Here is a 26270-nt window from a genome sequence, read left to right on the forward strand (position 1 = left end):
GACACCCAAAGTATGGAAAAAGCCCACTCAAATGTCAATTTCTGCCTACGCCAATAACTTGCACATGTATGAAGGAACTGTAAATGCTGAACAATATATATATTTGCCATTCAAGTCTTTTCCTGGGAATGCATTTATTTAGTTGTGCAAGACAATCATCATTATACATGGATTACAACAGCACGGCTCTCTAATTAAAACTGATGTATGGCATGAAAAAGAAATCTATAAAGGGATTTCTGAGTTATTTCTGAGCCCATGCAGTGATTTCCACTAGAGAAACATCTTTTTTAATGCAGTGCCACCTTGGGATCCAAAGAAAACAGCCAACCAATACTGGTTTGGGGCCTTTTTCCTTGGATATAGAGGTTTTTCCAGATTCTCTTAACTTTTTATTGATATTATATATTGCAGAGGATAGCATTCCCATGTTCATTATTATTACTACTATACTACGATTCTTGAATTGTTTCAAAATTTACCTGCAAAGTCTTTCACAGAGTGGTGAACCACTACACATTTGGATTTCTGAGGTTCTTTTGAAATAATATCATGTTACTAACCTTTTTCTAGTTCATACCTCAGTTTCAATATAGACTTCTTATAGAGTTTCAATTTAATATAAAGCTTAAAACTCTTGCTTATCATTGCATTCTTCATTCATTCATTCATTATCTGTAACTGCTTATCCAATTCAGGGTCGCTGTGGGTCCAGAGCATACCTGGAATCATTGGGGGAATACACCCTGGAGGGGGCGCCAGTCCTTCACTGGGCAACACAGACACACACACACATTCACTCACACCTACAGACACTTTGGAGTCGCCAATCCACCTACCAACGTGTGTTTTTTTAGGACTGTAGGAGGAAACCGGAGCACCCGGAGGAAACCCGCGCGGACACAGGGAGAACACACCAACTCCTCACAGACAGTCACCCGGAGCGGGAATCGAACCCACAACCTCCAGGTTCCTGGAGCTGTGTGAGTGCGACACTACCTGCTGCGCCTCATTGCATTCTGTTTTATTATAGTTTGCAAAACATCCCAACTTTTCTGTAAATGTACTTGTTGATTTGTTCAATCTCTGACGTTCTGTCAAGCACTGTAAATCAGCATACTTGTATTCCAAGGTCATATTTGCATTGTAAAATACTAATGCTACTCACTCTCATCAGCTGGAGAGTCAAAGCAAGTCACTTAACTTCATTTCTCCTGAAAGAGCTCTAAATCATTTTCTTTCTGAACATCTTTTTTTTTTACACCAACTACACTTGTGAAGTTTGTGACCAAAAAGATTCTCCGTTTCCTATCTGATCACAGCTCCAGTCAAAGTTCTGATGTTAGTAAACTTCAGTGCACTGTGCAATGATAAGAAGACTCTTTCTTCTGTCAGGCCTCCATGTCAACTTCAATAGGAGGCATCTTATGTCAAATTTGAGCCAGTTCAAAAGAGTTTTATTTTTATATTTTTGGATAATTAAAGCATTTAGAGTGGTTTGAAAGGGTGGCACGGTGGCGCAGCAGGTAGTGTCGCAGTCACACAGCTCCAGGGGCCTGGAGGTTGTGGGTTTGATTCCCGCTCCGGGTGACTGTCTGTGAGGAGTTTGGTGTGTTCTCCCAGTGTCCGCGTGGGTTTCCTCCGGGTGCTCCGGTTTCCTCCCACAGTCCAAAAAACACACGTTGCAGGTGGATTGGCGACTCGAAAGTGTCCGTGAGTGAATGTGTGTGTGTCTGTGTTGCCCTGTGAAGGAGTGGTGCCCCCTCCAGGGTGTATTCCTGCCTTGCGCCCAATGATTCCAGGTAGGCTCTGGACCCACCGCGACCCTGAATTGGATAAGCGGTTACAGATAATGGATGAAAAATGAACAGAACAGTCTGCTGTGGGGGTGATAGAAACCAGACATGTAATGCTTCAAAAAAAGAAACAAAGAACAAAATTCGTAAGAATACACTGATGCCTGAGAAATTCTGTTATAACAGTAACAGAACATAACAATATCTATTCCCTGAAATGTTTCCTCTGCTTATTATCAATCATAACTCTCTACTCCTCTTCTATATACTGTGTGTGTTTGTGTATAATGTTAATATGTATTTGATTATGAAACACACACACACAGAAAGATAGGGGTGTGTGTGTGTGTGTGTGTGTGTGTGTGTGTGTGTGTGTGTGTGTGTGTGTGTGTACACGCCTACCTCAACACACCCAGGCCAGTGGAAATGTTCCTACTGTTTTTCCAGCTCAGCTCTCAGCCGCAGTGCCTGTCCTCCTGAGCTGTGTGTGATGTCCGTTTGTGTGTTCAGTAGAAATACGCGGTGCGGGTAAATACTTTTCGTGTTCTCACTTAAGTTATATTTTGTATCTGTGATATTCCTAACCGACATTAATTTTAAAGTTCTGTAACGTGTTTTATTTTAGCCAGTTAGCTAGTTGTTAGCAGGTGACCTGTTGCTCTTCAACAGTTTTAGAAACACTACGTAATGGGACTGTTCATGTTTTCAATATTAAAGTCGTCTTTATGCTTAAATTCTCATTGCCATGTTATTTTCCAAGTTAATTTTAGCTGATTCAGCAGAACTGTTATTAGCGACTCTGCTACTACCATCCTCGTATGGTCTCTGCTAATACGACGAAACGTCTTGTTTGGTTAATTTATTCATGTATTTTTTTTTATTTGCCGTCCGTGAATAGTATTTATAGATCTCCGCAGATGGCAAGGGCTGAAGTTGATTCCCTTTCTCCCACTTCTATTTCTAATTATCCGTTCCACCTTAAACCGTACAGTTAACGTAACATTCCCAGATCCCTGACTGGTCACTGTATACCATTTAAGGAGGAACGACTACTTCGAACAAGAGCCTCGTTCAGCTTGTCGGCAGATGTGTAATTCAACAGATATGTGTTTGCTGAGTAACTGGATTTTTCCCTCGGGGTTTGTCTAATGTTATGAATAATTGTGAATTGTAACATTGTTTTCTTATCTGTTTAGAGGCCAAACAAATTCAGTTAGTGTTTGTTGGTTTAGTCTCATTTGCAAACGTGCCTTTATGAATTAAATATAATAGTCGCTTTCAGGGTTTGTTCTCGGGTTTCACAGAGCAGTGGAATATCCTGAAATGGTAGAGCTTTCACTGTTTCCGTTGCTGCTGTATGACACAACATGCAATGCTCGTGTGTGTGTGGGGGTGGTTAAGGGATAGTTCAAAATTGTGTGGGTATTTTGTTTAACGTTTGTCTCTGGCTTTGGCTTTCAAATCCAGAGCACCATATTCTGTAGGATTGTGCTGAGTGTGGGATGGCCTCTAAGCTGCTTGACAGACTTCGCCGCACACTGTTCAAAGAAGGAGAGCACCCCACAGATGCAGATGGAACTGATGACTGCCCAGAAAGCTCTGAACTAGATGATGACACAGACTATGTGTCGGCCAGACTTGGAGGAACACTGTGCTTTGAGGGGGATGCTGTCCTGGACTCTGAAGATGCAGGAGAAGCGTCGGGCCCAGACAGTGATTCTGACTTCTTTGGGGAGTCATTAGATAATCCATGCAGTAGCACAGGTAGTAAGTCCAAGCACTCTTCATTCATTTTGTTGGTTTGGAAAACTACAGCCTTGTGGGTATTTTAGGTGTAACTAAGAATCAACCAAAATAAAGATTCTAAAAGATTTTAAGTTAATATTTGTAAGTAGTTTTCTATCTTCTGGATTTCTTACGAGTCCAGTTACGACAGTTTGAACACAAAGGAAGTAGGCAGTAAATCATGGCTTATAGTAATTTTGTGGTTATTCGAATTTTGCACAACATAATGACTGCATTGTTTTTGCAACACCAAAGATTCTTCAAGCAATTGTAAAGCAGACATGCATTCTCATCTTGCTTTCATCTTCATCTATTTAAAAGTTCTTTCTAAGCTGTAATGCAAATTATGAGGTCCTGCTGTTCTGCCATCACACAAGTGTGACCAGAAATGAGCTAGTATAAACAGATTTATTAAAGGACACTTAGCTTTCAGTTCTTGTTTTTATTGTTAGAGTTGTGAGAACTCTCAGTTCTCTACATATTTCACAATTCCAAGTAATTACTGTTGTGTTTCTTAGACATAAGCCCTACCAGCCCTACCCTGAAGGGTTCAAACATGCTCACCAGGCAGCTTCAGGAGAGCTGGAGAAGCCTTCGGCCTCGATGTGCGTCAGAAAAGCTTATTTTTGAAGTCACTGATGCCAGCGTAGTACATGAGACAAACTCCAAATATGTAGTAAGCCACTTTCCATCATCATCATTTTTTTTTACCTGTCATTACTGCATTTGAATAAGTTTGCTTGTCAATCCTCAAAATGGTCCATATTGATTTTGTAGTTCCCTCCCTCAATGTTACTGGAGGGCCAATAATTATTTTGTCTAACAGTGATTCACCAATAGTTGAGTTATTGGAAGTTTAAAGGTGTACACATTTATGGTGCATGTCAATTGTGCTTGCCCATGAATCACCCTTCTGCATTTCAATCAATATGTTTAAATACAGCTATAGTATATACACAATGGCAATAAAAGTTCTTGCCTCTGGACTCCTAACATTATTTACCATTAAAAATGTTGAACAAAACCAATAGCCTGCTTAAAAATGACATCCTTTATTACCAAGAGTTACATGCTCAGGGAAGAGCTGCAAACAAGATGCATGTGGAAGCATGCTAAGTATATGTTGTTCAGTGGCTCCAAGATATTATAGCTTTGTACTTCCTCAGACATTTAACCTTCTATTTTAAGATCAATCCCAGTATGTATTTTATGTGAAAATAGGACACAGCATACCATATACATAGCAGATGTTCTTAAAATGTACCAGTTGCTACTGAAGTACATTTTGCGTTGTAAAATATACTTGATTATTACAGCACAGGCTTATATTTTTCTGGATTGTCATGTGTGTTATAAAAATTGTGTTCACCTCTTCATGCAGCTCTACACCATTCACATCATTCAATCTGCATCTTTCGACAAAACACCAGGCGTCATCACTCGTCGCTACACTGATTTTGAACGTCTGCACAGCCGTCTGCGACGCCGGTACGGGGATGAAATGGAGGGCGTTTACTTCCCCCGCAAGAAGCTCCGCAAAAACTTTGCAGCCGAGACCATTGCCAAGCGGAGCCGGGCTTTTGAGCAGTATTTGAGTCACCTACACTCACTCCATGAGCTGCGTGTTGCACCCACCTTCCTGGAGTTCTTTTACCTGAGTGACCTGCGTGCCGGTCAGATGCTGCTGCGCGTGGGACATTATCAGGAAGCGGTGGGGACATTGCTCAATGCTTTGAGGCTCCAGGAGAAACTGGGCTGCCAACAGCTGCTGCACCATCAACCTGTGCAGAAGGCTCACTGGCTCTTTACATTGGGGGCACTAGTCAGCTGTTTCCAGGATTTGGAGCAACCAACTGAGGCACAGGAGCACTGTGACAGAGCACTACAGGACCTGGCACCTTCCCCAGACACCTTGAAACAGCAGCCACCACCACCCCAGGTTCACCCTCTGCTTGTGCCTCTGTTGCAGGCCAACGTCCGTCTGTCCTGGAAGATCTGCAAGGACAAGCGGTGCTGGGAAGCCCTTCTGCAGGACATCCAAGAGCTTGGAGTGGATGTAGGGTGTCATCCCAACCTGAAAGAGTTTCTCATAAAGGAGAACCTGGGGGATAGTGAGGGAGATGCCAAGTGAAAGTGCAAAGGGGAAGAACACCCATAGGTAGGCCCTAGGACAGGAGCCTGCAGTTCTGGTCTGCACTAAGTAAAGCTGGTAATTATTGAAATACTCCAGTACTTTTCACCACTGTACTAGCCTACAGATGTTTACCATGGACAGTCATTTAGGGAAAAAGCCTGTTTACATAATAGATGGTTTCACATTCTGCCCAGACTTTAGCTGCATTAAGTCAACAGTGTTTTCTGTTCAAATAATTGTTAAAAAAAAGAATTTTCAGTCAAAATAATTGTCTATTGCATTCAACTCCACATAACAGATGGGCTGTAAAGTCAAAAGTAAATGCTGGAGTATCACTTAAATAATGTGTAAATTCAGGGTCAGAAGGGAAATCACTGAACTATGCTGGACACCAGCCATCCTTGACCAGAACTGATGATAGTTGTTGCAATATTTTGGGGGCAACCTGAGGGATTTTACTATAGTGCTGTTCACATAGCAGATAAACCTGTGAAACTAATACTAACCCATTGCATTTATGCTTTTTTGCAGCGAACAATCACACAGTAGTAAGCAATTATAATGTATACTCACCAGCATTTTAAAGATTTGTTGTGTTTGCACAAAGAGAGAGAAGTTTTATGTTTAAGTGATATTCAAACTGCACTACACCTACAGCTAAGCTGATATTTTTGAAATAGTTAGTTGTATACTATAACTACAGAAAGCACAGCCTTTTTAGAGACCTATTTTTATTAAATAACTATTTTCATTGTGCTCAAATATGTTTAGGGAAATCATGCAGCAATGTTACCTAAAGTTTGTTTATATCTATAAAATTCAGCAGGGGAAAGTGGTTTAAATTTAATTTTAAAGGAGATGTATAGATTTTAATTAATGTTAAACAATGCTTAATATTCCTCTAAAACTTCAGGTAAAATTGAGGTACCACATTACAAAATGTCAGACTTTTTTTTTCCTTTTGTGTGTCGCTGCTATGTTTTCTGTTACGTTTTATTTCCCAGTGCTACAAAATTGAGTGTGTTATATATGTATTTATTTATTATTTAGGGAAATTAGGGAAAGTATAGTAGCATTAAAGTATTACAATTTAGTCCGTATATTTTGAAATTATATAATATTAGAATAATATTAGAATAATTAGAATAATATTCCTCTGATTATGTCTGAAATATTTTTGATAAATTTTACAAAACTAAAATGGCCTTCCTGTAGTAAAGTGTACTGTACATTTGTTAATACAATAGTTTTTTCTTTCTTTTTAATGGCACATTGAAGGCATTATGTCAACAGGTCATACTTTTCACTTTCCTAAATCATGCACTACAAAATTGTCACCAGTAAAAGAAAAAGCAGGAACTGATGAGTGAGGGAGTGAAAGAAACATGGCACACAGCTTATTATCAAGCACTCCTATTTCAAACACTCAGGTTTACATCGAACAGAAAATATTTCTAATATATATTCCAAGTGTTTTATTTGTTCTGAGTGTGTTTTGACTGGAATAAAATGATTTTCTTCAGTAAACGTGTAATAGTTATTTTGTAAGTGTATATTTTTGTATTTTAAGAGTGTACATACACTAAACATTATGTAAATAGGCTGGTGCTTCACCCAGGGTGTGTCCCTGCCTTGCACCCAGCGCAACTCTGAATTGGATACGTGGTTAAAGACAATGACTAGATGTGTTTTCTAAAATAGTTAAAATCCCATCTGTTTCTGTGCATACCTGCTCTGTGGTGGTCCTGACTGATATACAGCAGGGTGAAACTGGGATAAGAAAGTATACAGGGAAACAGGTGGATTACAGTCTGCAATTGTACAACTACAAAGATTTCCTCTATGTTCAGTGGAGCTGATTTAAAAAAAATTATTTAGATACAATGTAAGATTTCTTAAGATTCCCAGTTTATACTGTTGTTTTGAGTGGAATATTAAGAGTTTTAGAATGAACACTAGGTGTCACTCTACACAATGCTATGTAAAATTTGCTGCTCCTGGAATTGGAAAAAATTGTAGCACTTTGATATCCAAGCACAATCTTATATGAATGTTTTAATATTATAATCTTAATGGGAATGTTTAATAAAGTTTGGTTCAATTCTTAGGTTGTTTGTTCATGTATCCTGACAAAATGCCAATAGGCGTAGACTAATCTTCAAAATGATCTACTTACATAAATACATTAGGTTCAACCGGTTTAAAATAATAAAACAGGGTGTGAGATCTAACAAATTCAAACCATTATTTTTTTGTCAGCATAGCAACATGGATTGCTGTAGTTATATTTACTTTAACACTCACACTGCAGATTAAAGTGTTTATAATGTGCATGAATGATAGGACAATTAGGAAAGAATCCATCTTCTTACTTTTAGATTGTGTATAATCAATGATTTAATAGTTTATAAGTTAATCATTTATCTGGGGGAAGAAATCTTTTTTTAAGCTGTTTAATGTCTGAAAAATGCTGTGTAAAAGTATTTCCCACCAAACCACACTAAATGGCTTAGTAAACTATTTAAAATGAATTTATCTGAAATTTAAAATATGAAATTACAGTATATGTTTGCCCAATCTGGTTGGACTGTGGCACTACTACTGAAGTCACCAAGCAAAAATAAAATGTTAGATTTAACCTGACCTACAAAGTCTTATTGTCCTTCTAAAATCTTCATGGCCAGATCTAGAGTTAAAATGATAGGAAATACTGGCCTTGTGTTTGAAATATGGAGGCATGCAGCTTAGACAACAAGACTGATCCAGATTTGGCTTACTTTCTGCTGAACAGGTAACAGCATGTCATTCCTGAACAAATGATAGAAGTATAAATGCCTGCCTAAAGTTTAAAGGTGTAAGTTCCATATTTTGTGTGTTTAATATATATAAAGTGGGGGAAATGATGATTGAACCAACTCTTTTGTGTGTTTTATATGATAAAAATGAATAACAGCAGTAAAAAGTGTAAATACCATAGTTTCTATTATTTAGAGAAACTGAGGCATATTGATATGTGTTTTGCTGTCACACAGTTCCAGAGACCTGGAGGTTGTGGGTCCAAGTCCCACTCCAGGTGACTGTCAGAGAGTAGTTTGGTCTGTTCTCCCCATGTCCACATGGGTTTCGTCCAGGTTAGGGTGACCAGATGTCCTCTTTTACCCGGACATTTTGTTTTTCTAGAGCTTACATAGAATTTCGAGAAGCGTTTCGTTCACAAACTAGCCCTCCCTGACTCTGATTGGTTCTCTTGAGTGAGAAGGGGGCGTGGTGAAGTAGCCTAAAATCTTCTGAGTGAACGGTCTGACTGTAGAGCTACCGTTATTGGTCGATAACCTTCTCTGTAAACATTTAATTGGTCAGTCTGCACGTCAGTAGTCCTTGTTTACGTAAGGCAAAGCTCATGTACCCACCCTCAGCTCGAGCAGCTATGCCGAAATGTAAATGTAAGTTCTCGGATGAATTAAAAAAGAATTTCACATGTTTTCCCATGTGTAGCAAATAAAGGTGTAAAGGACCTAAAAGCACACGTAGGTTCAGCTAAGCATACAACGGCAGAGGGGGGTGTGACTACCCAGGCCGTGTCCTCTTTTTCACCATCTCAGATCCGGTCACCCTACTCCAGGTGCTCCAGTTTCCTCCCTCGGTCCAAAAATCACACGTTGGTAGGTGGACTGGCAACTCAAAAGTGTCCATAGGTGTGCTCCTACCTTGCACCCAGTGATTCTGGGTGGGCTCCGGACCCACCGCGACCCTGAACTGGATAAGCTGGTTACAGACAATGAATGAATAAATTTTGTGTTTGAAAAGCCTTGCATATTTGCTCATTTAAGGTAGAACAATTTTAATTATGGCAAGTTATATTCATTAAGTAGCTGTTTTAATGACATGATATACACTTGGTTGTGAGTTTTAAATTAATATGGGAAATAAGAATCGTTTTAAAACGAGGCATGTTTATAAGAATCGCCATCTTTGGCTTCGTGTAGCCGTCTATTTAAGAGAAACGAAGTATAGAAGATTGTAAACTGACCCATTTAATGTGGAAGCAAGGATCCTAAAAGAACATTTATGGTTGAAGAGAAAGTCAATAATAATGTCTAGTATAAATAATTAAGGTGCAGGGAAAATGGCTGCCGCTCGTTCACATTTATGGCGCATAGCTATTATGGTCTGAAATTTTTAAACTCATCAATGCTACTCATTGATGTAGGTGGTTTTCCCTCAAACTGGCAGTCTGGTCTAGCTTTGTGTCTGGCGAGGAGCAGGAGGGAGCAGACAGATCTCTCCACTGTTTTAAATCTGCATTTTATAGGGTGACCAGACGTCCTCTTTCATCCGGACATGTCCTCTTTTTTAGACTTAAAAAATGTCCGGTCGTAATTTCACAAACGTCCGGGATTCCCCTACTCCATTTGGTTCGCTTGAGTGAGAAGGGGGCGTGGTGAAGTAGCCTAGAATCTTCTGATTGGACGGTCTGACTGTAGCGCTACCGTTATTGGTCGATAGCCTTCTCTGTAAACATTTAATTGGTCAGTCTGCACGTCAGTAGTCTACAGTTAGACCGTCCAATCCGAAGATTTTATGCTACTTCACCACGCCCCTTCTTAATCAAGCTATCCAATCGGAGTAGGGGAGGGCGGGACTAGTTTGTGAACGAAACTCTTCTCGAAGTTCTATGTAAGCTCTAGAAAAACAAAATCCCGGACGTTTGTGAAATTCCGCCCGGACATTTTTTAGATCTAAAAAAGACATGTCCGGGTAAAAGAGGACGTCTGGTCACCCTACTGTTAAAAAACAAGGTATATATATAGATGTTCAACTAAATTTATATTCACTTAATTTTCTCAGCCTCCATAAAGCATGCCTCTGGGCGTAAAGTCAATTGCTACAACAGATGTATATTTCAGCTCAGGCCTTCTTTACTATACTCCTCGGCCTCACACAGACAGTATTAATCTAGAGTTGACCTGCCCCGCGTGTATTTCATGAAAGTAAACTGTGTGGCGTGACATCTATGCCGTGGAGCACGTGGGGAAGTATGAAATGCACGAAAAGTGTATGATACGGGCTCTTTAAAGAGGGGCCAGAAGGACCAGAGGGATACTCCCCCTCAGTCAAACCCCCTACAACCCCTCCCTTCTGTCTCTGCTGTCAGTTCGCCTTGTTTCTAACAAGCTCAGTCCTGTTTGAACACTCGTTAGAAAGATGAAAACACCAGTGCTGTATTTTGTTGCTATTTTTCTGTTCTGTGTGACTGAATGGCCGAGAACAACCGCCTCGGCCCCGGGGAGAAACTCCACAGGTGAGTTCAGCTCTGCACTAACACTGTTTACTTTTCAAATATAGTTTTCTTGAGTCTCTGAAATAAAACAGCCATTTACAAAACTCACACTGTGGAAAAAAAAATGGCTGGGGTCTAAATAATCCTTAAACGGCTAAAAGACACCGACTGAATCTCTACTAAGATTTAAACCTTTCCTTTAAGAAATAATCAACATCTGGAGCCTGTTACGAACCGACTCTTTAATGTGAAACTATGTGAATAGATTCACATTAAAACATGTATAAAACTCTGGGTTTTTCAGGCTGTGGGTGAAAAAAGTAGGCTAATGTGGAAAAAAAAAACTACTGCTAAACGTTTGTAGTGTCTCAATAGGCATTCAGCACAGCACACTGGTCTCCGTCGTGGCTACATAATGTTCACACAGCTTGTATAATCAACAAGAGCCCAGAGAATTATAGAAAGGCATAAAATTAAATGGGTTGCTCTGGAGCAGTAGAACATGAGCCTAAGTTTGCCATTCCTAATGACAAGTGTGGGCTAGAGAGCTATAAAAGCTGTCAGCATTTGGGATTTTTAGTCTTAGTTTGATCACTAAAATGCACCACTGACTTAACTAATAATATGAACCATAGAAGCTAAAAGAAGGTAACAGGGACAAACAAATGCACTCATTGTCAGTAATGAATAATGCATATAGAGTTCAGGGTTGTGGTGGTACCCAGAATCACTGGGCGCAAGGCGGGAGCACACCCTGGAGTAGGTGCCACTACTTCACAGGGCGACACACTCACACATTCACTCACATCTAAGGACATTTTTGAGTATCCATTCCACCCACCTGGAGGAAACCCATGGAGACACGGGGAGAACACAACAAAGTCCTCACGGACAGTCACCCGGAGCTGGGCTTGAATCCACAACCCCAGGACTCTGGAGCTGTGGCACAGCGACACTAGCTGTTGTGTAATACACTACCAGAGGGCGATATTTAAAAGTGTCATTAATTTTCCATAGAGAAACCTCCTTTTGCCTGAATATCCTCATATGGGCATAGATTGTTGTTTAAATGTTGCATTTGAGTCAATTAAATAAACAGTTCCAAAGAATCAGTGCAGTTCAGTAAATTAAATCAATCTGTGTTTCCATTCATCAATCTGACACCAAGCTGTTTGTGCCAGTGTTTAAAGCAGGTCACTGCCCCAGGAAGTTGACAGTGATCCCATCCAGTCGTGCATGCGTCTGTGATGACGACTGTCCAGGTGACCACAAATGCTGTGTGTTTGACTGTGGAGCCGTGTGCGTGCCACCAGCTTTCAGTAAGCACTCTACACAACACACCACAATGTTTCTGTCTCAGCAGTGTTGGCTGACATAGATCCATTCACGACCCAAATGCAAATCAGCATCATTTGAAAAGAATGAAAATGGAAGGGTGGATTTCTGCCTCCACTGCCTCTTAACTCTGGGAGACAGCTCCTTGACTTAAACATGTGTTCTGTAACAGGGAAGCCTGGTGTGTGCCCACGTCGAAAGTGGGGCTCAGGGATGTGTGCTGAATACTGCGTCAGTGACAGTGACTGTCCAAATGATGAGAAATGCTGCCACAACGGATGTGGCCATGAATGCATCGCCCCTTATTCAGGTAAGAATTCTGACTTTTTTTGTTGCAGGAAATCTCCTTGAAATGAAGGCATCAACATGTAAAATAAAAAGCGTGGAATATCTGTATATAGGAAAGTTCACACCCAGACTTGTATTGGTATTAGTACTGATTACAAAATATTTACTTAGGGATGCACAGTTGCACTGCTTGTCATCTATCGTGCTTGAGACCCAACAAAAAAAAAAGGCTTGTTTGGTCCCCTTGTCTGCCAGAAGAATTAGGTGCATGAGAGTGGAGGAGGAGCATTGTCTCCTTCCTCAGCATTCCCTCGAGCAAGGCACCTGAAGATGGCGGCTCACTGCCCCTATAGGGCAGTGTGTGTGTGTTTGTTATATTCACTGCTACACATTGGTTGAATGCAGAGACATAATTTTGTTGTAACTTGTGAAATGACAATAAACAGCAAGTGTACCAATTTATTTTTTTATTCTGACATTCTAAACCACAGAACTGTTTTTTCATGCTGTGATGTATTTCTAAGCAAAGTTAAATAACAAAACGGGCACCGGAGTGTAGCTGTGCTACTTTACTCACTTTGTCCCTGGTTGGTTTTCAGCTACAAACCCGTACGTTCATTACGTGAGTCATTTTGGCACACGTGAGGCATTGTGGAAAGTGGTTCTGATGTGGAAGAATTGACTCCAAAAACGTGAGTGATTTCAGTCGTATGGAGGTGGTTTGGTTGTGCAATCAGATGTACAACAAACCACTGTAATAGTAAGATACAAAAGAAGCCTGTAAGAACAAAAGGGGGAAACACAACTAATCTGTTTTACCACCTCAAGCAGAAACACCCAGTTGAAAATGATGTGAGAAGAGTTCAACAGCCAATGAGCTTTAACCCAATCAGGCACTGACTAATAACATCTATTCTGTATTTGTTTTATTTACGGTGAAGCTTTAAGGTTACGCATTCTATACTTGTTTTACGTGTTCTGTTTATATGCACACAACTGTCTGCACTTTGTTTATGTGGTGGATTTATATGAGACTTTATTTTATACAAAATCAGAATATGAGTCACTGCTGTTTATAAAATAAGGAAATATTTAGATTTTTTTTAATGCTTGAAACTGTTATTAGTAGTAAAATAGATCATTTTAATTAATAAATTACATTTACTTTGATATTAATATAACATTTTTGTCACAGTAGTGTTCTTGAAATTAATGAAAATATTTTTCATTTTTTTGTTGTATCGCCAAGAATATAACTGTCAAAATACCCTGAAAACAGAGATCTTAATTTGAGAACTATACTGTGAACACTGGATATTTGAATTATATTAAATAATGACTTAATATTAAATAAGTATTTATTTCTTTTGTGTCACTGTATAGCATTTATGCCACAGTGTCACCAAGGTCACCGGGGGGGGGGGGGAGAAAATAGGTTGCCAGTTTTGCATCTTGTATCCAAAAATCAACATTCTGTACTAATGCACAATAGCTAACAAACAAACTGGATCAGCGCACCACTATCTGTGCGATTAAGAAAGGAAAAGCTTGGATGGCAAGACTAATCGTATTCTGTCCCTTTCAGTGAAGCCTGGTCGATGCGCAAAACCCAAGGGGACTCCAATGTGTGCAGAGTACTGTTACCATGATGGCCAATGTCCTGGAGAGCAGAAGTGCTGCCGGACCACATGTGGCCATGCCTGCAGTGAACCATGTTGATTGAGCCTGGGTGGCAGCTGGAGGGACTCAGTCATACATTATATTTCATACTTGAGTTTTTGAGAGAGAAAGAGAGAGAGCATGCTTGTGTGAGAGGAAATTGCATACATTTCATGAAAATTTTCCCAATTGGGATTTTTTTTATATTACATTTGTAACCTTAATAAATGCTTCTTTTGGTAGATTCCTGAGTTTTCCTGGACTTCTTTTCTCAGGCATTACCTTATGGTTAGTCTTGCAGAACTGTTGGTACATGTGTTACAAAGCCATTCGCAATCAAACCTTTAGGCTACAGTCTATTTTCATACATATTCTCCATCTCTTGCATGTGCATCAGTGCTCAGGAATGTAAAAGACTTCTCACCCTTGACTCGAGACCCAAACATGTGCACTAAAATTTTGGCAATGAAAGAGCCCTCTGTGTCCTTTTTCCAGGAGCTTGGCAGCAGCAGCTGGTGCAGGCAGACAGAAAAAAGTCAACCTAGTGGCCAAGGAATGTGAAGTATCAAAAAATCTCGAGACAAAACTGAGACAGTCACGTGTATGAAGAAAAGGAGCTAAAACAAACAAAACTGGGCCGAAATAGGATTAGCATTCATCTATTAAGCTCAGAGCTATGTATGGTGTTTGTCTAGGGACTTAAGACAAGCATCTCGCCTGGGAAAGTTTAGTCCAGGGATCAACCAGCAGTATACATGCTTTATTTCAAGGTCTGTATCCATCTTTACCTTGCATCATCCATTGAACATAAACATTCACACCGGCAGGTTAGTAAACAGAGCATTCAGAATGATATCATGAGAGGGAAAGCAACACAGATTGCATTGGATATAAGAGTTAATTTGGATAACATGTATGTTTTGAGAAAGCTTTTTCAGTCATTATGGAATGTCTACAGCTGCACAGATTACTCCGAACACAGCTACAGTCTCCTGACATTTTCCTGTTAATCCACAAAATAGTGTGACCATCAGAGGAATTACTTGTACCATTGAAAGTAACTCCAAACTTATGAACTGTAGTGTACATACATAGTTTTGAGTTCATACAGAGACAGTTATGAATAGTAATGTCTGTACTGTCTCTGTATAACTTGCAAGCTACTCACATTACAAATCTTTGGATAAGGAAACTGTTCTCCAAACATGAACCCAAACTTTGAAATGTATTTTGTGGGGAAAGAATAAACAAAACCAAATTTTTGACTATATACTTGAGTACCTTCCATGACAACGTTAACCTTAAATGTATAGTAATTAACCTGGATATAAATGTAATTAATCTTAATTTAACTAATCTCTGAATGTTTCAAACATAAAACGGATGATACATCAAAGCACCTTATGAAAGAAAAGTTTTTCCACATCAACAACAATTTCAGTGCATTACCCATAAATTAAAATCTTGACTTTCTTCACCATCGCTACAAGGTTTGCTTCACTGTACTGAAGGATGACTAACGACTTGGTCATGCCCACATGTCATTAATCAAGAGAGGTTCACATTTCCCTCTGCTGAGAGTGCTTCTTCCAGATGAGTGCAGTAAAGCAGTTAGATTTAAAATACTCCCTTGAGTTAAGAAACAACAAAAAAAATGTTAATTTTCTCCAGTGTTAACAAAAATCCAAACCTGAGACCCATAACATCATATTCCTCCCACTTAGCTTCAGTAAAGTATTCAAAAGGCCTTTAGTACCAACATTCTTTATGAGTTCCTCTCATCCTGCCAGAGTTCCATAAACACAAGCCTTGGATTCATGTCCCATGAAAACACAGTCCCTCTAAAAACTTCAGACCTTCTCCATGTCTATTCCATTGTTCAGATTCATGTAGCTGCCGGATGAGGATCTCTGACAGTTGGAATTAGATCCCGAAGCTGTTGTTTCAGAGCAGTGGCACTCCCCTTATACGGCGGATTACATTCGCCAAGCGTTTAGCCATTGGCTGGCTGGGCTCCTCCACCTGAAATGTGCGGGTCAACAGGTTGTAGAAGGAGCCGTATCCCACTGCCACCACTGTGCAGGTGAGGCAGATAACATTGTAGGGCATGCTGAAGTCAGGTGTGGGCAAATTAACTAACAAAGGCTCAGTGTACACCCGCACAAAGTAACTCGACTCCTCTTTGGTTGGGAAACTAAATTGAAGAGGGGGGTAAAACAAAACAAAACAAAAAAAAATCAATACAATTGTTAAACTTTAGACTTGTAATGTGTGAGTTTTTCTAGGGAGAATACAAAAGCTATGAATTTACAATTAAAAGTCTAGAAACGTAGAGGTAAGTTGCAGTTTCAGTCAATGTTAATATTTGGAACTGATTTGATGGGCTTACAGGTTTGTTTATATTTAATGTAACTTCAGATATTATTTTTCACCTTACATGTAAAGTTCTTACATGCAACACCGATTTTTCCTATATTTTAGATATACGATATTATATTTAGCCATATATCTGTTCAAAATTCACATGCTGAGCTGGGAAGTACTCACAAGCTGCTGAATAGTGGCCGCTCCTGAGTGCTGTTGACGTCCATGGCGACTACACTTGGCACAAGAGCACTTATCACAGATGATCTGGAATAAGGTTAATCAAATTTAGTGCTTTAAACATTTTAAATTCCTGCTCAAAGTCATAGTTTCAAAACAGGTTAAAACATATTTGGAGCAATTTTAGTCAAGTGCGGCATTCAAGTTTACAGTTAAAATAAAAGATGGGTTTGTTTCAAACTGTTGGCAATTTTCAGTTTTATTCTAATGGATTTACCACTTGTTCCTTTCCAGATTCGCACTCACTGTTCAGGCCTCTAGAGTCACAGTATTTTTGTCAATATAAAACAAAGTCTTAAGCATTATACTAAAGAATATAAATAGAAGATTCCTACCCAACATAGAAACCGTGGTTGGGATCTGGAGTGTATTCAGTCCATTTGAGCAAGGCTCGCTCAAACTGCACTGTGACTTCAGTGACTGAATGAGGAGGCAACTGCACCAGCATCTCCAGAAGATGAGGGCGTAGACGGTCCTTAGAAGGCTGATAGTGAATATAGCCTTGGAATGTAAGAGGACAAACAAGAGGGCTTCATTTGTGTGCTTTCAAAAACAATAAAATTGTGATTTATACATGGAGCAAAACCCCAACATTAACTAAAACTTTTTGAATGATCATGCTTAATATATTAGTGATTGCTTTGCAGTCGTCGTCCCCCGTATATATATATATATATAATAAAGTATTCAGACCACTTTACATTTATCATTTTTTTCATTGCAGCCATTTGCTAAAATCAAAAAAGTTCATTTTATTTCTCTTTAATGTACACTCACTACCACATCTTGGCAGAAAAAAAAAACAGAAATGTAGAAATCTTTGCAAATTTCTTAAAAAAAGAAAACTTCACATGAAATTTGCTCTGACATTCATATTTAACCCACATGCTGTCTATATCTTCTGATCCTCCTTGAGATGGTTCTACTCCTTCATTGGAGTCCAGCTGTGTTTAATGAAACTGATTGGACTTGATTAGGAAAGGCACACACCTGTCTATATAAGACCTCACAATGCATGTCAGAGCAAATGAGGTTCATGAGGTCAAAGGACCTGCCCAAGGAGCTCAGAGACAGAATTGTGGCAAGGCACAGATCTGGCCATGGTTACAAAAGAATTTCTGCAGCCCTCAAGGTTCTTAAGGGCACAGTGACCTCCATAATCCTTAAATGGAAGAAGTTTGGGACGACCAGAACTCTTCCTAGACCTGGCCGTCCAGCCAAACTGGACAATCGTGGGAGAAGAGTCTTGGTGGGAGAGGTAAAGAAGAACCCAAAGATCACTGTGGCTGAGCTCCAGAGATGCAGTAGAGAGTAGGGAGAAAGTTCCACAAAGTCAGCTATCACTGCAGCCCTCCACCAGTCAGGGCTTTATGGCAGACTGGCAAGACATATGAAAGCCCACAAAAAAAAATCCACATGAAGGACCCCAGACTATGAGAAATAAGATTCTCTGGTCTGGTGAGATGAAGATTGAACTTCTTGGTGTTAATTCTAAGCCTTATGTGTGAAGAAAACCAGGCACTGCTCATCACCTGCACAATACAATCCCAACAGTGAAACACAGTGGTGGCACCATCATGCTATGGGGGTGTTTTTCAGATGCAGGGACAGGACAACTGGTTTGCAACTGAAGGAACGACGAATGCGGCCAAGTACAGAGATACCCTGGACGAAAACCTCTTCCAGAGTTCTCTGGACCTCAGACTGGGCCAAAGGTTCACCTTCCAACAAGACAATGACTCTAAGCACACAGCTAAAATAACAAAGTAGTGGCTTCAACTCTGTGGAACAACTCTGTGACCGTTCTTGACTGGCCCAGCCAGATCCCTGATCTAAACCCAATTGAGCATCTCTGGAGAGACTTGAAAATGGCTGTCCACCAACATTCACGATCGTGTCAAATTTCAGTTTTTCTTTTTAAATAAATTTGCAAAAATTTCTACATTTCTGTTTTTTTTTCTGTCAAGATGTGGTAGTGAGTGTACATTAATGAGAAATAAAATGAACTTTTTTGATTTTAGCAAATGGCTGCAATAAAACAAAGAGTGAAACATTTAAAGGGGTCTGAATACTTTCCGTACCCACTGTGTGTGTGTGTGTGTGTGTGTGTGTGTGTGTGTATGTATATATATATTAAAGAAGCAGTTATTATCCTCCAGGATTCTTCTTCACATAATGAAATTGTGTACTACTTAAAACACGTCCTCCGCTTGTAAATAGTTAAGTGGCGTAAAAAAATAAATACCCCAGACAAACAGACAAAAGGGCCTCACTTGGTGTGTTCTCACGCGTCTTGCTGGTGACGGACAGTGTGTGGATGTAAAGTCGCAGGTACCATGGCACGGAATCCAGCAGAAGCACAGGAAATGCCCTATATGGATGATTATTGTAGATGAGGGTGTGGATCTCGCCTGTCTGGAGTCCAAATCCTGCCACATAGCGCTCCGCATGCAGAAGGGGAGGCAGCATGTCACCTACAGCAATAATATATCATTAATAACTTTGTAAATCAACAAGGTTAAAACAACATATCCATAGGAAATGCCAAACAAATCAATGAAAACTTTCAGGAAAATCTGAAACAGCAACAGAAGTGAATCAATATTGGGAACTTCAATGCAGAGGTATACAACTTGCAACCCCCTGATGTGGGTTAATACTTAGACACCTGCACCTCCCTGGAGCCCCAGCATTCATCAATTAATTGTTGAGTGCAAACAATCTTTAGACACAAAGCTAAATCAGGTATGGATTTCACAGAGTTGCAATACAGCAAGACTATTTCACTTCAACAATTATATAAAACTGTTAAATGCTTTGGGCCAGTGAAAGCCAAGTGCAGATGGCTGCCTGATTAATTTTGGGTGCAAATGTATGGGCTTACCACCTTCCCCTTTCCAGCGCAGTAAAAGGTTGAGTGATCGGAGTTGGCCAAAAGTCTCCCTCTTGGTAAGATCATACACAGAGTACGTTCTGCGATCTCCAAGCACCACAGCTGTGCTGAGGAAAGGGGTGGCTGGACTCAAGTCAAATAGCTCCCCCTGTTGGACAAATCACTTGAACATTTAACAATCAACATGTAGAGCAATGGTTCTACCTGTCCAGCATTTTTTCATTTATTCCCTCTGATTCTCAAATCATCTTAGAAGCCATTCAAGGACCAACAGAGGGCATTAATATTTAGCAGCATAATATCTGTATTACTCCAACCTATCAAAGGTGCCACTCCTTTAAAACAGTTAAAACAGAGCCTATAAATTTACCTCTGGGTTGTCTGTAACATCGACATAGACTTTGCTAGAAGACGCTAGAGGGCAAGCCTCAGTCAGCGTGCGAGAGAACATCTTGAAAAGGGACCACTCTGAGGAAAAGAAAACATGTTATAAGCTGTAAGTGATATTCTGTCATTTTATTAAAAAGCCAAATACATTTCAGTGAAAAATCTGTTTCTCTTACCCTTTTTACCCTGCCCTGAGGTATAGAGATCAAACACTACATTCAGAGTCTGTCTTAGCTCCAAAGCCTTGCTTGTACACTGCCAGTCCTGAGTGACATGTTGACACAGAAATCAGAAAATACAGGATACAGTTATATTGTGTAGTTCACAAAGCTTTATTTATTCCGTGGTAAATGCCCAGTTGGAGACCTCTGCATTGATAATGCTTTCACTGGCACAAGAACATAAGGCATGCTCCACAGCAGCTAATTTACTGCCTTTATCACAGAAAATATCTTATGTGCATCAATGTTCTAACTGTGCTCAGATTTTTGGTCTAATACCTCAAAGTCTCAGTTACAGAGACAACTCTTCATTAATTTATTTCCACTCAAAATGCCCATTAAGTGCAAAATGTTCAAATACATTTCTAAAGTGATCAGACGTATCGGTTATTACTTGGATTGTGAGAGGCAGAAAACACATCCAAGATTGGACTTTGGTGGAGTGGAAAAATGATCAATGCAGGTTCCTTTGAAAAACTGAAAGGAAATTCCTTAAAAATAAATAAAGCTTCAATAAAAAGCAGAGGGCAGACACATTAAATACTGATTTTTAAAAAACATCAAATTTCATTTCAAATGGCTGTTTAAAACAGAAAATAAATCTGGATTACAACGGAATAAAACAATATTTTGGGGTGTGTCACAAACATTCGATCATTTCACACAGAGCAGCACAGGGTAATGTTATTTTAAAATGTACAGTGGTCTAGGGCCATTCCATATTGTATTGTTTGCGATAAAATTGTTATAAATTAAAAACATTATATATATTTTAAAATTCCATATTGTGATTATGATAAAATAATAAAAATAAAGATAATAAACCTGTTTCACCACCTCTAGGAGAAGCATCAGGTTTCGTATAAAGAAATTCAAAAATTGTTTACAAAATAACCAAGTGTTTACTCATTTCTTTTCATACGTTTCTACTGAATGTTCAAATTGTTTCATTTATACTAAAATAAAATGTAATAATTTATTTAGTTGCAATATTATGTTCTTGAAATTAACAAAATATAATTCACCAAGATTATCGTATCACAAAATGTACCCATAAATATTGTGATATTACTTTAGGGCCATATCACCGACCCCTACAGTGGACTATAATGTGTGGTGATGTGTTTCTGCATCATTGTATCTATGTAAAAAAAAAAAACAATTAAAAATATCTCACCTTACAGACTGGTCTAATATGTACAGCCTGAGAAAAGAAACTGCTGTGGAAGAGCTTCTCTGACTTCATGAGCACTGCCAAACCAGCCTATACAGTGAAACAGTGTGATTAGAATGTGAACAGGGACCATGTACATCCTTAGACACCAAAGCAATGTACTGCACCTTGGAGCCACAGGGGAGAAGCTTCTTCCAAGGGGTCAAATTCTCAGTACAGACAATTTCACGTGGCAGTGTGGCATAACGGAGGAACTGGTGATCAGTAACTGAAAGAAAGAAAAATGTTCTGTTTATCATAGGAAGGTATATTATTAAAACATAATATACCTAAAAAATGGTATCGTCTTACCATTTCCCAAACCGAGGGGTTTAAAAGAGGCACTAGGCTGAACCGTGTTTGTGGAGTCGATGAAGTTTAGAGAAGCACAGAAGATACCTGACAGAACATTGGTGAGCTCCTTCCAGTTCCCATCCACACTGTAAGCCAAACAAGATTAGAGTCGATTAATTGGTCAAACACAATAGTAACTGATCTTGTTGTAATCAATATATACACAAACTGACAAACCACAGTACAAATATTAAACATCTGAATAAATGCAAAATGCACAAAAGAGCTTAAGCCTCAGTTCAGCAGGAATCTACTCAGTTTTTGTTTCTTATCAACAGCAGAAATATGGCCTTTAAATACACACTGAATAAATCTATTCCTCTGATATCTTTAATAAATATAAATGTAGATTTCATGTCCAGAGAAACTATACAGGGTATCATCAAATGTAAAGCAAAAATCAACATATACGTGTGCAGTATTTTGAAGGAAAAACCATTGTGGATGAGATGCATCATCAATAAGAAAAATAAGTCAGAGCCATATTGATTACAGATGTATCTAATTGTTCAAATATATTAAAATGTCATCATAGCTACCCATGGATGCAGTAGCAACACAAGGAGGCCAAATAAAGATGTTAATGGTTCTTATTGACAGTGTGTGGAATTGGCCCATATGCACCATTATTAACTAATCATCAGCATTAAACAGAGACCGTTCTGTTACTCACTCCACCACAGAGTCGTGGAACCACACCCAGAGCTCAGCCCCAGGAGGAGAGGGGATGAAGGGCTGCCCCCACTGCATGGTCCTCCAGTAGCCCTGGGTGAAGGAGATATGCAGCTCCCGCACTGAGAACTTGGACAGCAATTGGCCCAATGACTTTGGAAAGAGCCGGTAATGGGACACTTAAAAAGAAATAATATAAGCACAAATTAATTTTATTTAACCCAAAGATGAAACAGAAGGTCTAATGTTTAAGGTTCTTACATAACTGAATAGAGTTCTGGGTCAAAATCCTTAAAAATATCTCAGTGTAGAGATCATCCTAGCTGGTAATTTAGTCAAAATGATGTGTGTTCTACAATGCAATAGAAAACACCACATAATGTCAAATGTCAAATAATCTCCCTAGTTTCCTCTCACAATCCAAATACATAGTCGGGTAGTTGGCTGTGCAAATTTGCCCAAATTTTGTGTGTGTGTGTGTGTGTGTGTGAGTGATGCCCTACGATACCCTGGACAAAGCACTATGCTGTGTTTCTCATGCTTGGCTTTCCATCAAATAGCTGATGTGTTGTGAATGTATTGTCGTGCATTGCCTGCTGCCACAACATCCATCCATGTGTTGGATAAGGCATCTAATACTATCTAATACTCCTAGACATGTGTAGACAAGTATTATATAAATATATAAAAGTCAAAAGGCTTATATTCTCCATACTGCAGGTCAGTGAAGCATTTATTTTGAAGCAAATATTCTGAATCTATAACATTATGGTTAAATAATTATGTAATTTTGCTTTAAAGGGCTTATAGAATAGACAAATCTGTATAGTCTAACAATGGGTGCAAACTGTGTGGTGCTCAGCTGAATAAGATATCTGCAAATAAGATATTTAACCAAAATAAATATAAATAATGTGCAAAGACTTGGGAAGCGTCTGAAAAGTTGAATGTATTTCATATGTAGGCCTTGATGCTGTATGAGCTGTAAGCCTAGTGGACTACCATAACAGTCTCTACAGATGAGTAAAAGGCAAGAAACCTGTAAAAGAGTACGTTTCATTCAATTATTGGGAGGCAGTTGGGCTCTATCTCAAATAGCTCCCTGCTCCCTATGTAATGCACAACGGATGTCAATAAATAACGGGTTCTACATCAAATACACAATAAGACTGTCATAAACTCATTCAGAATTGGCAATAAACTCCACGTTCACGAATCTTAATTGTAGTCCTTTGTTTGTGAGTGGAAGCCCTATTAGCCCTTATCCTCTCCCGTGCACTAAGCAGGGAGCTATTAGGGATCAGCCCTAGTCAACGTTTTGACCAAGAGGAAGTTGGATTTTAAAAGGGAAAATAAAGTCGTGTATTCGGAGAGTAGGGCACCTTTCTCGGCCTGCTCCAGGAAGTCAGTGTCCCACTGTGTCCTGAACTGGAAGCTGGTGTAGATGTCTCCAGAATGCAGGGGTCTGATGACTAGCTCCTCCTCAAACTGGTCACTGTGTCGGTGTTGGTCCTGTCCCACGGATCCGCTCTCCTCGGCCCCTGAGCTGCTAACTGGTCCCGTCTCATCGCTAGGGTTTTCCAAAGTGTTACATGTACAGGACAGCAGGAAGACGCTCAGTATGACAACACACAGCGCCGCCATTTTCAGCGCTCTTCCGTTCGGCACTACCTCCTGAACGACGCTCCTCTCTTCTGACCAATCAGAGAGGAGCAGCTCTGGGTTTAGGTCGAGTTCAGAGTCTGCGCAGTTTCACCAACATCACGCAGACCTCCAGAGGTTTCTATGCAATTCTTTGAATTCAACTACTGTAAGGTGCAATTCAGAGGTGCAGAGTGCACAGAGCTTATCCTCTTCCCATCCCCTCTAACACCGAGAAAGTCTTACCTCATAGTTCAGAAAAACTGAAGCAGCTTTACTAAAAATAAATAGTTTAATAGTTCTGTATTTTGTAAGAGACAATCGTGAATACATACATACATACATTTTCTTTTCCGCTTCTCCATTTCAGGGTCGCGGTAATCATGAATATATTTTTTATTTTTTTTATCATTCAGTAAGGGTTGTTTTTTGTATTTTCATAAATTGCCTAAAAAATATTTTACGAAATGTAATGAACAAACCATAAATAGATGAATAAACAAAAATAAATTGCTTAACTTATCCATTTACTATCTCAACATAGTAGTCCAAACCCAGTAAACAAGGAACGTCCCTGGACGTTCAAAATAGGTCTAACAGTAGTCTGTCCGTCAAGGACATATTTTAAACGTCAATGGACGTCCAAAATTCATCTTAATAAGTTAGTTAAGTGGTGACCAATTAATAACGTCAGTGGACGTCCAAAATACGTCTAATAGTCGTCTTTTCAACGTCTGTGTTTGGACGTCTTTTCAACTTTCATTTTCAATCTTAAGAGAACGTTGATTAGACGGCAGTCATTACGTTATTTCAACGTTGAATCAACGGCTAATTGTTTACTGGGAAATTGATTTTCCTTTTTATCTCAGCGTAAACGTTGGTTTTTGATCAATGAGTATGGGAAAATTTGCCAGAATTGACATTTTTAAACAAACCAACTGATAACAGTGCGTCTAGTGAAAAGACCAACCCCTGCACGCAGTTCAGAGGCTTTATGTTCCTGGGCTACATTCTCCGCAATTAAACATATAGTCCATCATTTAAAGCACTGTTGCTGTGTTTTGAAATCTGCACACTTTCAAAGCGGGCTCTTGCAGTCCTACTGCAGCCGTGTGAGTATTTCTGGTTTTTTTGTGCCCTCCAATGTAAAAAGTCTCCAGGTTGCAGTGTCACTGTGCGGCCACTGGTGTCGCTGTGTTGATGTCTGAACTGAGCACATCGTATGAATGGATGCTGTTGTATTGTACCGCACCGTGTGTCATGAAGACTCATAAAAAATACATTCACATAGCCGTCCCATTACGTTCAGCAAATCAGAGCCGCCCTGACCACGCTGGGGGTCAACCGTGGATCATCGTCCAAGCCCCACTTATTAGCTCTTCAGCACACCTTGTCTACAGGCGCGCACTGACACACAGAGGCGCGCGCACACAATCTCCCTCATCATCCACAGGCGCGTGCATCATCCACACACACACACACACTCGCGCGCGCGCGCGCGCACACACACTCCTTCATCATCCACAGGCGCGAACAACCCTCGCTCACACACACACACACTCACCGTGTTGTAATTCATGCTCTGGATGCTGGTGACGGCTGTCAGACTGAATCACGCCCCGCTGTTCTTTACGCGCTGACCTTCACTGCCTTTCGGCTTTATTCCATCTTATTCATAACTGCGCTCTTCACGTCCCCATGGCTTCCTCGGACGACGCGGACAAATGCATGCTGCACAGGGGCAGATCTCAAAGTGACCCCAACATCCTCCTCGAGTCCGGCATTGATTCCGCGCGCGGCTCAGGTAAGAGAAACTAACCTCCCCTCTTCTGCTTATTGCATTAGGACAAACGCCGTGAAACCCAATCTGCTTCCCTTTCTCTGCACTCCAAGGCTTCAGGCGCTAAATGGCTTTCACTTAAACCAGCGCTGATGCGGTGTGTGTGGACGGCATTGAAACAGATTCAATTTCCATTTTCCAGAACATCTCCACTCATGCTTTACTTG

The 26270-nt window shown here is 39.9% G+C and overlaps 3 protein-coding genes across 10 annotated transcripts; 2 read left to right on the plus strand and 1 right to left on the minus strand.

Annotated features, from left to right (window-relative positions):
* The first annotated feature begins 2191 nt into the window (after window positions 1–2191).
* snx21 (sorting nexin family member 21) lies at window positions 2192–7254 on the plus strand. 7 transcript variants are annotated; one of them, XM_066671774.1, is made up of 4 exons: window positions 2192–2324; window positions 3264–3563; window positions 4100–4257; window positions 4963–7253. In XM_066671774.1, exons 2-4 carry the CDS (start codon window positions 3299–3301, stop codon window positions 5710–5712), a joined length of 1173 nt encoding a protein of 390 aa, XP_066527871.1. In that variant the 5' UTR covers window positions 2192–2324; window positions 3264–3298; the 3' UTR covers window positions 5713–7253. The 7 variants fall into 7 exon arrangements, with proteins under 7 accessions (XP_066527871.1, XP_066527878.1, XP_066527874.1 ...); XM_066671781.1 differs by having other exon boundaries at window positions 3264–3560; window positions 4963–7252; XM_066671777.1 differs by having other exon boundaries at window positions 2243–2318; window positions 4963–7254.
* Window positions 7255–10678: 3424 nt separating this feature from the next.
* wfdc2 (WAP four-disulfide core domain 2) lies at window positions 10679–14494 on the plus strand. Its single transcript, XM_066671653.1, has 4 exons — window positions 10679–11017; window positions 12178–12315; window positions 12504–12641; window positions 14205–14494. Exons 1-4 carry the CDS (start codon window positions 10921–10923, stop codon window positions 14336–14338), a joined length of 507 nt encoding a protein of 168 aa, XP_066527750.1. The 5' UTR covers window positions 10679–10920; the 3' UTR covers window positions 14339–14494.
* A 510-nt stretch (window positions 14495–15004) lies between these two features.
* pigt (phosphatidylinositol glycan anchor biosynthesis, class T) lies at window positions 15005–24355 on the minus strand. 2 transcript variants are annotated; one of them, XM_066671652.1, is made up of 12 exons: window positions 24005–24355; window positions 22624–22801; window positions 21909–22036; window positions 21725–21825; window positions 21561–21647; window positions 20339–20426; window positions 20146–20243; window positions 19770–19923; window positions 19156–19356; window positions 17218–17383; window positions 16826–16909; window positions 15005–16472 (listed from the first exon to the last, which is right to left on the minus strand). In XM_066671652.1, exons 1-12 carry the CDS (start codon window positions 24264–24266, stop codon window positions 16223–16225), a joined length of 1797 nt encoding a protein of 598 aa, XP_066527749.1. In that variant the 5' UTR covers window positions 24267–24355; the 3' UTR covers window positions 15005–16222. The 2 variants fall into 2 exon arrangements, with proteins under 2 accessions (XP_066527749.1, XP_066527748.1); XM_066671651.1 differs by having other exon boundaries at window positions 19767–19923; window positions 24005–24354.
* Window positions 24356–26270: the final 1915 nt, after the last annotated feature.

The sequence above is a fragment of the Hoplias malabaricus genome, chromosome 5 (assembly GCF_029633855.1).
Source record: "Hoplias malabaricus isolate fHopMal1 chromosome 5, fHopMal1.hap1, whole genome shotgun sequence".
In the NCBI taxonomy this organism is placed as follows: Eukaryota; Metazoa; Chordata; class Actinopteri; order Characiformes; family Erythrinidae; genus Hoplias; species Hoplias malabaricus.

Bases quoted from the DNA above. Each gene is read 5' to 3' on its own strand.
- pigt (XM_066671651.1), bottom strand. From the start codon at position 24,266: ATGGCGGCGCTGTGTGTTGTCATACTGAGCGTCTTCCTGCTGTCCTGT. The intron at 19,924-20,145 runs GTAAATTTATAG...TTTGTCCAACAG, and splicing joins ATGTTACAGACAACCCAGAG to GGGGAGCTATTTGACTTGAG. The intron at 19,357-19,766 runs GTAAGCCCATAC...TTATTGCTGTAG, and splicing joins GCGCTGGAAAGGGGAAGGTG to GTGACATGCTGCCTCCCCTT.
- snx21 (XM_066671774.1), top strand. From the start codon at position 3,299: ATGGCCTCTAAGCTGCTTGACAGACTTCGCCGCACACTGTTCAAAGAA. The intron at 3,564-4,099 runs GTAAGTCCAAGC...TGTGTTTCTTAG, and splicing joins TCCATGCAGTAGCACAGGTA to ACATAAGCCCTACCAGCCCT. The intron at 4,258-4,962 runs GTAAGCCACTTT...CTCTTCATGCAG, and splicing joins AGACAAACTCCAAATATGTA to CTCTACACCATTCACATCAT.
- wfdc2 (XM_066671653.1), top strand. From the start codon at position 10,921: ATGAAAACACCAGTGCTGTATTTTGTTGCTATTTTTCTGTTCTGTGTG. The intron at 11,018-12,177 runs GTGAGTTCAGCT...TGTTTGTGCCAG, and splicing joins CCCGGGGAGAAACTCCACAG to TGTTTAAAGCAGGTCACTGC. The intron at 12,642-14,204 runs GTAAGAATTCTG...TGTCCCTTTCAG, and splicing joins ATGCATCGCCCCTTATTCAG to TGAAGCCTGGTCGATGCGCA.